Source organism: Bubalus kerabau, chromosome X (genome assembly GCF_029407905.1).
Source record: "Bubalus kerabau isolate K-KA32 ecotype Philippines breed swamp buffalo chromosome X, PCC_UOA_SB_1v2, whole genome shotgun sequence".
Classification (NCBI taxonomy): Eukaryota; Metazoa; Chordata; class Mammalia; order Artiodactyla; family Bovidae; genus Bubalus; species Bubalus kerabau.
Genome location: NC_073647.1, coordinates 144,665,704 through 144,678,527, shown reverse-complemented (window position 1 = coordinate 144,678,527; position 12,824 = coordinate 144,665,704). Strand labels below are relative to the sequence as shown.

The 12,824-nt window shown below is 48.2% G+C and overlaps 2 protein-coding genes across 2 annotated transcripts; both read left to right on the top strand.

Moving 5' to 3' along the window:
- The first annotated feature begins 297 nt into the window (after positions 1 to 297).
- LOC129638782 (histone-lysine N-methyltransferase PRDM7-like) lies at positions 298 to 3,502 on the top strand. Its single transcript, XM_055563442.1, has 3 exons — positions 298 to 343; positions 2,116 to 2,272; positions 3,100 to 3,502. The coding sequence occupies exons 1-3, from the start codon at positions 308 to 310 to the stop codon at positions 3,207 to 3,209; spliced, it is 303 nt and encodes a 100-aa protein (XP_055419417.1). The 5' UTR covers positions 298 to 307; the 3' UTR covers positions 3,210 to 3,502.
- On the top strand, positions 3,240 to 10,116 carry LOC129640222 (histone-lysine N-methyltransferase PRDM9-like). The gene is made up of 6 exons (XM_055565432.1): positions 3,240 to 3,250; positions 3,359 to 3,689; positions 4,181 to 4,248; positions 5,372 to 5,565; positions 7,252 to 7,965; positions 10,070 to 10,116. The coding sequence occupies exons 1-6, from the start codon at positions 3,240 to 3,242 to the stop codon at positions 10,114 to 10,116; spliced, it is 1,365 nt and encodes a 454-aa protein (XP_055421407.1).
- Positions 10,117 to 12,824: the final 2,708 nt, after the last annotated feature.

Here is a 12,824-nt window from a genome sequence, read left to right as displayed (position 1 = left end):
TCTATTTTTACTTTGTTAAGTACTTTTGTCATGAAAGTCTAGTAAATTTATTAGATACTTTACAGGCATCAGATGAAGCACAGATGAAGTTTCATATTTTTTAAATTTTAATAAAATTATGTTATGCTCCCAGTGGAAGCATAGGAGTTGATGATACAGAAATCACTTTCCATTCCTCCTTTGGTAATCCTTGTCCTTGTCACTCTCTGGCTCAGAATTTTGTGTCCTTAATTAGAATGCCCAGAGTTTGGAAACATTTATCAACCAAAACTCTGATTCTCATCATTTTTTAGGTAAACCTTCTGGGATGGCCTTCAGAGGGGAGCCCAGTAAACACCAGAAGGTGAGTGTCTCCCAAATCCTGTTGACAAAAGAATCCTCCTCACAGATCCAGTCACAGGTGAGAATAGGAGGAAACACAGAGATCCTGGAGACTGCTGCCTTCCTGTCCTGAATCTTTAGCACAATGTCTGATATCATTACCATCTTTATAGTTAGTAAGAACAGAAAATATAGTAGGCTGTTCTATTGTTACATTATTTTCACAATATTTCAGACTTTAAGCATTTTATGTGAATAAACTTACTTAAACCTTAAAACAATCCTACAGTACCTATAAGTAGGTATATAGCTATCACCATTATAGATCAAGAAACTGAGGTTAAAAAAATGTTTGATTATATTCGTGGGATCACAGTATCACTGGTGGTACAATCTAATGCAAAGCCCCTTCTCTAAACCCCTTACAAAGTGGTTAGAACTTCCATAGTTCTATAAAGTTTCTTCATTCATCTGAGAGATGTTTTCAACCTCAGTTCTTTTGTGCTGTGCTAGTGAGGGATATCTGACTAAGGGAAGCTTAAGGACATGTTGGGCAGTTTGTAGAGTGGACGGTCCAAGATGAAGAAGCTGAAGGACATGTTGGACAGTTTGTAGAGTGGACGGTCCAGGATGAAGAAGGTGACATGATCCCTACCTCAGAGACTCCTACTCCAATAAGAGGAAGTAACTTGCAGCTCTGACAAGCTTCAGGTTTATGACTCAAAAACAACAAATAAGAAAATAACTGAAGGACTTCACATAGGATACTAGCTTTTGAGTAGAAACTCATCATCTGGACATGATTTCAAATGCTTATTCTTGTAGGAGGAAGCAACAAGTCCTTCCTCTGAGCTCTGATTAGACAACTCTCCTGTTTGGAATCATTTGTTTAGCCTGCCCCTGTTTTGTGAGCTTTGAGAGCGTAGCCCATACCCGTTAATTCTCAGATGTCCAGGCCCAGCTCAAAGCCCCTAAGGGCCCTCTGAATGTTTTGGGAATGAGTGACTCCACATTAAACATTCATCTAGGAATAAGAAGGTCAAGGAATACTGAGGATGGTATTTGTGAGCTAGACTTCAAATATAGAAGCAGTCAAGGGGATATATTGATGGCAGGGATGTACGCTCACATTCATACTGTATTAAAGAGCTCACACAACGATTTGTTGAATGTTATTAAACTTCATGTCCACTATAACATTAAGAATCAGCATGTATACCAATTTATAGATCAGGAAACTGAGGAGAACCCACTAGTCATACAGCCTTCTTCAAGGAGAATTGATGAGGCCAGCTACTTAAATTCCAAACATTGTCTCTAGGACATGGCAACCCGCAACTTTCAGCTCATTTTCTTTATTGTCTGAATGTGTTTCTGCGGATCATCTTTTCTCCTCTCAATCTCACTGCTTTGTCACCTTATTTTCCAGATGTGTTTTGTCCCCTCTGTAATTTTCCATACTTCCTCGTCCATCAAAGGTCCACTAATTAGTAGAAAACCTCACGGATTTCTCTATGAGCCCTTACCCTCTTCTTTCCCTGACCTCAAGCTATTCTCCCTGCGTTGCTCTCACTTTTATGCAGAAAGTTGAAGGGAAAGAATCTTAAGATATGAATTCTAGTTTTGATTCACTACCCACTTAGGTCCTTTTTTTACACTCCAGTGTTCAGAGCCCCCCTCCCCCAGGTATTTCCAAGAATTGTCAAAGTATTAACTAAAGTCATGCATGTAAAAACACTTCATACAGTCCTAAAGAACTAAAGAAATACATGTTGTCTTTTGCTCACATGGAAGAGATTGTCCAGAGGACCATTAAATAAGGTATCTAGTTTGAAGAAATTGCCGGGAGCAGCAAAATTGCTGAAGAAAAGTGCCTCCAAACAGGCTCAGAAGCCAGTGCCCCCTCCCAGAGAAGCGAGGACCCCTGGAAAGCACCCCAGACACAAAGTCGGTAAGATAAAGTTTGGGGAGTTCCTCTAATTAGTTCCTCTAATCCCTGTAGAAAAGCTAATAAGTATGGCCTAGGTGTGGGGTATGGATTTGGGTAGGCATGGGTTTAAGCTGGACTGATCTGAGACGTAAAGTTAGCACTGGGACCTTGGGAAAATCTTATACATTTTCTGAGGTCCTGATTGCTCATCTGTAAAGTGAAGATACAGATACATAACTCATACGGTGTTTGGAAGCATTACATGAAATGCAAAAGTGCTGACACCTGCAAGTAGTTCAATAAATCTAGCTGTGATGATAGGGACCACACTTTGTTAGTATTTATACACAGACCTCTGCTCAATGCTTTACATGTCATGCCCTTAACATGTATTTTCTGAGTAGATGTGTCAGTGAACTATTTCCTGAGTAAGAAGGTTGGGAAGTTAAACCTACTAACGGGAAGTGCAGGAAGCTAACACTGAACTGGGCATCTGTGGTCAGTGTGGAGCCTCAGTGTCCTGAACCAGTAGTTAAAGGGAGAAGAAACAAAGTACAGAGAAGGGACTTCCTGGTGGTTAAGTGGTTATGACTCCACACTTCCACTGCAGGAGGTGTGGGTTCCATTCCTGGTCAGGGAACTAAGATCCCACAAACCATGCAGCATGGCCAATAGATAATGTATCATTAAAACATAAAAATACAAAAGTAAAAGTTTGAAAAGTAAATGTGAAAAAGTTTTAACAAACTGTATAGATGGACAACTAGGAGATCTCACCCTTTCTGATAAAACAGGGACTAATTCTCCAGACCCCACCAGCCTTGCTTAGCTTCTGTTCTCTATGTTAGAACTCAGAAGAAAGGAGACCAAAGTGAAGAGGTACAGTGTACGAGAAAGAAAGGGCCATGTGTACCAAGAGGTCAGCGAGCCCCAGGATGACAACTACCTGTGTGAGTGACCCTGCTGGCCCACTCATGGAGAAGGGGTTATGAGACCTTGGTACAATAACCTCACCTCACCATTTGGTCCCCCAATCATCCCCTTCCTCTAGGACTTGGGGTACAGGATCAAGGCCAAAGGCCGTGAGTGCCCCAGCTCTTTCTGAAGGTCTTTACGACCAGCAACATCACTATACCTCCCCTCATCCCTGTTGCTCTCACCTCCAGATTGTGAGGAATGTCAGAACTTCTTCATCGACAGCTGTGCTGCCCATGGGCCCCCAACCTTTGTAAAGGACTCTGCAGTGGAAAAGGGGCATGCCAACCGCTCAGCCCTCACTCTGCCCCCTGGGTTAAGTATCAGGCCATCGGGCATCCCTAAGGCTGGGCTTGGAGTGTGGAACGAGGCATCCGATCTGCCACTGGGCCTGCATTTTGGCCCCTACGAGGGTCAGATCATATACAATGAAGAGGACTCCCACAGTGGATACTGCTGGATGGTGAGAAATAGCCCTCTTTCCCTGTCCTCTGGCTCTAATCGTTTGTGTGTTGTGGGGGTGTACTTCATGTCTACATGCAAGGACACGGATGGTGATGACATGGTCGGCAATGACACAGTCAGCCCTGTGTCCTGTGTGCACTGGGCATGAACACAGGACTTCTATCCAAAGGTCAGAGGAAGGTGGGAGGCAGTGGTACAGGCACACAAGACTTCTATCTAAAGATCAGAGGAGAGGTGGGAGACAGTGGTACAGGCATACAGAAATGACCCTTCACTTGTGGAGCCCTTGCCTTCAATGTGCCAATAGACTCAGACTTGAAATGATTACTAAGGAGCTTACTGTGTGGTCCGACTGGCAGTTGAATCCATGCAGGCTGAAGAGCACCAATGCCAGCAGGGGGAAAGTTCTTCTATTACTTACTACCAAAAAAATAAAATAAAATAAAGTAAAAGAGAGAAGAAAGCTTGTATCTCTTTTCTGACACTCAGGTCACCAAAGGGAGAAACAGCTACGAGTATGTGGATGGAAAAGACACGTCTTTGGCCAACTGGATGAGGTGGGTGCAGTGAGCCTGCAGTTTGTAGATGTCGCTCCTCCCTCAAGCCCACACCCCTTTCCTTCTCAGCGCATCTCCCTCGGTAGCTTTCACATCTTCTTGCCTCTTTTCCCTCCATATCATGCTCTTTCATTTCAAAAGACATTAGAAAGAAAGAAAGAAAAATATAGCATGTGCCCTCAAAATATGTCTATATGCTCAACAAAACTGAGGTACTTGAAAACAACTTGAGGAGTCTAGATTCACCAGGGACATTTTAACTCACTTAATTGACACTTACCAAACACTCTATGTCCCAGTTTAGACAGTGAACTTCATTACTGAAGCAGATCACACAACCCATGTCCTTTTGGAGAACATACTGAAGACAGACATTAACCAATTGATTTTAGGAATAGTAACCTTACTTTTTCTATTTTTGAATAATTGCATAGCACCAGGATAACCTAACATGGGAGACCTTGAGTCTGTGTGGGCAACAACCTCCCCAGGCTCGGTTCCAGTGGGAAGTGGGCCCTGAGGCCTGAGAAGGAATGGGGAGCAGGATGGCTGTGAGCATGGCCATTCTCTGAGGGCCTCTACTTTCATCAGGGCAGGCAGAAAGTGAATAAACTATTACTGTTCTCTGTCTCAAGCTATGTCAGAGCACTCCCCATGTTTCCATGGGAGAGAGTGGGCAAGTGAATAGGACCCTGGATACATGTCGGGAGATTGGAGAAAAGCCTCTGGAGAGAAGGCAGGTTAGGGTGAGTGCTGAGGGGTGCATGCTAGCCTAGGAGTACCAAGTCCTGTGGAATGAAAGAGAACTTAATTTAGAGTTTAGAGGAGCTGGAGGTCACCAGTCTTACGGACAGTCCAGGTGGAGACAAGTCTGGAACTGGGCTCTGGACAATGGCTAATTAGGTAAGGAGAGAAAAGCATTCCAGCCAGGAAGAGGACCGGAAACAGGATCTGGAAATAGGAATTCACACAGCCAGGTCTAAGGTGTGAACAGAAGGTCCCCATGAGGGGCGGTGGGAACCATGGCGGCCTCAGAGCCTGAAGGCAAGGAGCTGGGCGTGGTCCAATAGTGGAAGGGTCTCCTCACCTGTGGTTTCTTTCCCTTTCCTGGCCTTGACCCCAGGTATGTGAACTGTGCCCGGGATGATGAGGAGCAGAACCTGGTGGCCTTGCAGTATCATGGGCAGATCTTCTACCGAACCTGCCAGGTGGTCAGGCCGGGCTGTGAGCTTCTGGTCTGGTATGGGGACGAGTATGGCAAGGAACTCGGCATCAAGCAGGGCAACAGGGGGAAGAGCAAGCTCTCGGCCCGGAGAGGTGAGTGCCACCCCTATTCCAGCACTCCACCCCATCCTGGGGAGCTTCCCTGGTCTGATTCTGAAGCAGAGTCCAATCCAGTCTAAAGTCAGTCAAGTTGCAATTAAAATGCCTCAGAATTTGATTCATTTCATAAGACTGTTAGGAAAAATATTTATATTAAAGATATTAGTTCTAATTTTCAATATTTCATGCAAAAAATATGTAACATCACCTTCTGCTGAAAGGCTTAGAAGCAAAAAGCAAGTTTTTTAGCACCTACCAGCTCTCTCACCTTTACCAGTTTCTTCCTTATTTCCTCCACATTTCTAAGTGACATGCATACAGTGATTTGCATTCAGTTACTGTTTCAGTTTGTTGTCATGTGAATTTATACTTTGTGCCAGACAGGGCTACACGCACTGAAACAGATAGAACCACTGCCTTGGGGCAGCATGGGCTTCATACCAGACAGGGGCTGGTGCTCTGAGGAAAACCAGTGCATGAAAAGTGCCTCGGATCAGCATGAACAGAGAGTGGGGTGTGGCGGAGGATGGTGGGGCAGGGTCTCTGCAGAGATAACACCTGTGGATTCCAGGATTCCAGGCAGGGGAGCAGCCAGTGCTCAGCCTCAGGGCCGGGAAGAGAGGCCATGTCAGTGGTCGCAGGAGGAAGCACAGAGGGAGAGGAAGGAGGCTGGATGGAACACAGAAGCCTCAGCACCCATGTCCATGTGCAGGCCCTAGGGGTCTTCCTGGGTGACACAGAACAACCATGTGGCTATCAGCTCCAAGCGGCATGTTCTCTGTGCTAAGATGATGCTTCGGTTAATTTTTGGGAAGAGACAGCAGTGGGGAGTCCCCTCAGAGGTCAGTTCATTGCCAGACATGAGGGGAGAGTGGCCTGGGTAAAGATGCTTGGGAGTGACAGTGTGAAGAGTCTGGCTGGAGATGTATTTTTAAGCAGGACTTCGTAGTGCATGTTTAATGGACTAAGACTGTGTGAAATAAGAGGTATGAATATTGGTGAGGCTTGAGAAAGGACATGTCTTTATTTTATGATGTATAGAAAACAGAGAGGAGCAATTTATGAACCAAGTGGGGCAGCAGGAGCCAGAGACCTCTAGTCAGTAGGACCTGGGCCTCTTGGTCTCATCCAGTCTCAAACCCACCTCCTGCAGAGTGGTTTCTTTGAAAGGCTGCTCTTTGAACAAGAAGCATCAAATTCAGCTTTACTCACGCCTGTTCTAACCACCCCCTGTGCTGCCTCCCATATGCAGAGAGCTCCAGGCCAGGTGCCCCTAACTTAATAGACCCTTTCCCCTCACAGGGAGCCATTCAGGAAGATTCCACCTAAGTCATCAAGAGTCTTATCTCTCAGTAGGGTAAAATACCTGTGGCCACTGTGACACGACTTTTCAGATACTTACACGCAGGGAAAGGTCCCTGCAGATCCACCTCTATCAGGAGAGACGCTGCCTCTGATGCTACTGAAATGTCCCTAGGCTGGGTGGTATGTAGAAAAGGTCCTTGATGCAAGCTTCCTGGATTTCTGTAGATGTAGAGAATAAGAATGGAATGGAAAAGTGGACTGTAAAGACACACTTGATGGGAGACAAATCGTGCACCGTCAACACTAAGATGATTACTGGGGCAGGCTTTACCATGGCAAACCAGCTACCTGACTAAAAGCTTCCTCTTTCAGCAGAACCAAAGCCCAAGATCCACCAACGTGCCTCCTGCTCTCTGTCCTCCAGTCAGAAATTCGTCAGCCAACATGTCCAACGCAATCACCCCTCTCAGATCCTCCTGAGGCCATCTATAGGAGACCACCTCCAACCAGAGGATCCCTGCCCAGGCAATCAAAATCAGCAGCAGCGATATTCTCATCCACACAGCCCAAGTGACAAACCAGAGGGTCGAGAGGCCAAGGAAAGGCCCCATCCTTTGCTGAAAGGCCCCAAACTTTGCATAAGGCTGAAGAGGATTTCAATGGCCTCTTCCTACATACCCAAAGGACAAATGGGGGCTTCTGGGGTGCATGAGAGAATTACAGAAGAGCCCAGCACAAGCCAGAAACTGAATCCAGAGGACACAGGCAAATTATTCATGGAGGCAGGGGTCTCAGGGATTATAAGAGTCAAGTATGGAGAGCATGAGCAAGGCTCCAAGGATAGGTCAAGTGTAATCACACATGAGAAGATACACACAGGGGAGAAGCCCTATGTTTGCAAGGAGTGTGGGAAAAGCTTCAATTGGAGGTCAGATCTCACCAAACATGAGAGGACACACACAGGGGAGAAGCCCTATGTTTGTGGGGAGTGTGGGCGAAGCTTCAGTGTGAAGAATTATCTCACCGCACACCAGAGGATACACACAGGGGAGAAGCCTTATGTTTGTGGGGAGTGTGGGCAAAACTTCCGTGAGAAGTCAAATCTCAACAAACATAAGAGGATACACACAGGGGAGAAGCCCTATGTTTGCAGTGATTGTGGGCAAAGCTTCAGTATGAAGTCAGTTCTCATCACACACCAGAGGACACACACAGGGGAGAAGCCCTATGTTTGCAGGGAGTGTGGGCGAAGCTTCAGTGTTATGTGCAATCTCGTCAAACACCAAAGGACACACACAGGGGAGAAGCCCTATGTTTGCAGGGAGTGTGGGCGAAGCTTCAGTGTGATGTTCAATCTCGTCAGACACCAAAGGACACACACAGGGGAGAAGCCCTGTTTGCATGGAGTGTGAGTGAGTCATGACCAATAAACCACATCCTAGCCACAGGAGGATTACTGCAGCCACCCCATGCCTCAACTCTAAGGGGGCCTCAGAGCAGGTTTATGATCCGTTACTGTCGCCAAGAGTATGAGGAGAGACTTCCCAGGTGGTCCAGTGGCTACTACTCCAATGCATAGAGCCATGTTCAGAACCTGATTTGGGAACTACCTCCCACATGCAGCAACTAAGACACAGTGCAGCCATGTAAATAAACACATAAGCAAATATTTTACAGAAGCAGTGTGATGAACACAGAATTGATTAAACAGACATTCCACTTTCATGACAGGAGAGGAGGTAGATAAACAGCAGATGGTTTCTTAAGTGTTCTGTAGATATTCATGCCAATTGCCTTCACGGTTTTTTGTACTTCTTCTAATAAATTTTGTCTCCAAACAAATCTGACGCCCAGACTACGTACTCACTCCCCCCTTATTACCGACAGCAGTGGGGTCCAGTGATAGTGAACCACTGGGAAGGCATTATTCTGGAGCCAACTCAGTTAGGTCACTGGACAGTCACTTCCAGGGTCCAGGGAGAGGAATCTAGGATTTGAGACAGACTCATCAGGGAAGAGAAAACTCTGGCTTCCTGGGAGGTGTGGCCTCTCCTCCTTATAGACCTAGACTCTACTTTGGCCTCTCCTGGTTGCTCTCTGTCTTCCTCTGACTTCTGTAGCCTCAAAAGTGAAGGCCACGTGCATGTGTATGTGTGCATGTGCATGTGCCTCACTCAGCCTGGGCCATCTGGTCTCCCTCACTCTGTCTTTGCCACTTCATCAGGGTCATCACAGCATCTGGACTCCAGACTCGACCACAGGGGTCCAGTTCTCAGCTCTGCCCTCAGCATCTGTGTGACATGGGGCAAGATGCTCAACCTCTCTGTGTCTCTATTCTCATCTGTGATACAGGGTGGGAGCACCAGCGTTTTGGTCTGTTGCATAAGCACAGGCAGAATCTGGCAGAGGCTGGCTGAGAACGCAAGCCCCGCTGTTGCTGTTATTTGTGTTTTTTCCTTTAATTTTTAAAAAATTTTTAATTGAAGGATAGTTGCTTTACAGAATTGTGTTTTCCACATGTCCTTCAGCCCCCATATCTTCCAGGTCTTCAGAGCTAGACGAGGAAGGGGCTGTTTAGGCACTTAGCTGCCCTGTTGAGGACATGTGAGGTCAGGGATGCTAAGGGAGCATGACCTCCCTTCCCACCATTGCCGTTCTTACTGAGCTGGGCAGCCCCAGAGCCCCTCCACACAGACAGGCAGTGCCGACAGTCATCCACCCTGTGGACAACAGAGCCTGGAGCCACGTGTGCAGGAAACACCTGTCCAGACCCCATCCCACCCCCCACCCGGAGGGTCCTTGAAGCCCACACAGTGGCTTCTCTAATGCACGGGTCTTGTACCTGTGCCCACGTGCTTTGGTCAGTGCTGTCACGACCTTGAAATTCTTAACTATGGAATAGTTCATCCTTACACTTCCCTTTTATGAGTGAAGTCTGATGGACCATAGGGTGCGCTGTGAGCAGAGCAGATGCACACAGCACAGCCCCCAGGGGTGATCAGGCTTCACGTGGGGACAAGGTGGACACAAAGTCCATCCCCCCAGGTGAGTGAAGGTGGTGACTGCACCAGGAAGCCACGCTTGCTTAGACCCAGAACTGAGTTCCAACACAGAGTGGAGGCAATGGTGTTCTTAGGAGTTGACCACACCCTTCCCTCTATGAATGAACTCTGCTCTGTCCTGATCCTTCCAGAATGGGTTCAGAAGTCCACTCGGTCACCAGAAGACACCAAGGAGTGAGTGGGCTATGGGGTGGGGGTGGGGTGGGGTGGGGTGGGAGGTGGTAACTCCAGGACTGGGGGCAATGGCCCTCAGTTCCCTCCCTGTTCCAGGCTTGTGAAGTGTCTCTACATGAACCATGTCAGTAATAACCACCCACTGTTATTTTCTTGTTTTTTCATGCTTTCCTAAAGGAACACGTTTGTCTGCCTGGTTTCCCTACAGGAAGGGAAGCCACATAAACTCTCCATCTTCCATGACTTGTGGCTGGGGCCACAGGAGTGAGAGAGAGTTAGGGGTGATGCAGGCAGAGGGGTTTCAACTGAAATACAGTGGAGACCCAGAAACTTGCAGGGGCTTCTCACCTGCACCTCCCACCAGTGCAGGGCCTTGAATCCCCTGGAAGCCTGAGCAGGTCAAAGCTTCTCCCTCCCCTCCCCTCAAAAAGCTGGATCCTGGGCCAGGCCACAATACCCCCAAACCCCCCATCACCCACAGGCCTTCACAGGCCCTCCCTCACAGAAGTGGGAAAACCTGCATGGCGGCAGCAATGGTGTGTGACCCCAGAGCTTGGGGTCTCAGCTGACCTTGAGCAAGGGGGCTGGTGCTTTATACACCCTCCCAGCCCAGAGAGATGCCAGCAGCCACAAGCCACGAAGTGAAGCAGAGGTGAGGAAGGGGGCTGTTGATGTGAGCTGTCTGAGGTCCCATCCTGTCCCCATGACCGTGGCCAGGCCTCACCTGACACCATGACTGCCCTGCACGGGCAAACAAGACAGCAGCAGTCACAGTGACAGGACAGCCAGCTGCCTCCACCGCACGCTCCACTCGGACCTCAGAGGCCCCATAGCTGTACCTGACCCACCTGGCACTGCTCTGCTTGGCTGCCAGGGCTCGGGGACCCTGGGTGAGTAAGTGAGGGCAGAGCACCAGAGGCCAAGCCTGTTTTCAGCTGCCAGACCTGCCCTGGTCGCCAGACCCATGAGCCCAACCAGTATCTGAAGCCAAGATGCCTTTGGGAGAATGACACCACAGACGCTGACCTCAGAGCTCAGACTCCTGAAAATTTACTAAACAGGTTGTTTTTAGTCTTTTTTTTTTTTTTTAAGTAGGAGGTTGGCAGGAAGAGGGAGGGGAATGACTTCCTTGGTGGTGCAGTGGTTAAAATCTGCCTGCCAATGCAGGAGACATGGGTTCATCCCCGATCTGGGAAGATCCCACATGCTGTGGAGCAACTAAGCCTGTGCACAACTACTGCAGCCCAAGTGCCTAGTGCCCATGCTTCCCAACAAGAGAAGCCACCACAGTGAGAAGTTCAAGCACAGAAACTAGAGAGTAGCCCCCAACTCCCTACAACCAGGGAAAAGCCCGCATAGCAACAAAGACCCAGCACAGCTAAAAATAAATAACATTTTTTTTTAAAGTAGGATGCTGCAGCATTCCCTGCTGGTCCAGAGGCTAAGACTCTGAGCTCCCAACACAGGGGGGCCGGGTTCAATCCCTGGTCAGGGCACTAGATCCCACATGCCTCAACTGAATACCCTGTGTACCACAACTAAGACCCAGCTCAGCTGATTAAATAAAAATTTAAAAGTAAGAGGTGGGGCGGTCCTAAGATGGTGGAGGAATAGAAAGAGGAGACCACTTTCTTCCCCACAAATTCATCAAAATATCATTTGAATGCTGAGCAACTTCCACAAAACAACTTCTGAACGCTGGCGGAGGACACCAGGCACCCAGAAAGGCAGCCCATTCTCTTCAAAAGGAGGTAGGACAAAATGTAACAGATAAAAAGAGAGACTGAAGAGTTAGGGAAGGAGACCCATCCTGGGGAGGGAGTCGTGAAGGAGGAGAAGTTTCCAATCACCAGGAAACCCTCTTACCAGGCCTGTGGGGAGTTTTGGAATTGCAGAGGGAAACATAAGTGGGAGGGGAAAAAAATTCCACAGAATATGTGCCTTAACCACAACTCCCAGCGGAGAAATAGCCTAGACACTCACATCTGCCACAGCAAGCAGGAGAGACGTGGGTTGCATGCTTAGGGTAAGGACTGGGCCTGAATGCCCTGAGGACAATCTGAGGGAGCTAAGGTGAGATAGCAACCCAAACTGTGGGATAGCCAGAGAGAGAGAGAATTTTCCTGTGAAAGCTCTAACCTAAGGCACAGTCTGGCCACTTCACAGAACAAAGGACTGAGTGAACACCAAAGGAGAGCTAGCTAGCTGTGGACTGGCCCCTCACCCTGCCTGAGGCAGAGAGGCAGGTGGGCGACAGCCAGAGGTGGAAGATGAGGGGCAATCTCGGCCCCAGAGATGGCATCCTCCACCAAACTGTGAGCAGGCTCCTACTTGCTAACCACATCTTCCTGGGATCCTGGATGATTGGCATCTGCCAGGAGGGTCGCAGCCTGAGATCAGCCCCCCAGAGGAGACATACAGCACACCTGAGACACCGCTCTTTTGGCACACATGGGACACCAAGCAGCCGGGACCAGGGAGGTGATTAAGACACATGGCCCACCTAGGACAGTGTGCTTGCCAAGCACCTGGTCGCCTGAGCTGCTTGGACCTGGGAAGGGCACAAAACGCAGGTCCAACTGAGTCTGTGCCTTTGTGGAGTACCCGAGAACCTGAACCTGAGCAGCTCAGACCAGGGAAGTGCATGAAATGCAGGGCCAACTTTGGACAGTTCCCCTGCAGAGCAACCTGGAGCCTGAGCAGTGTAGACTG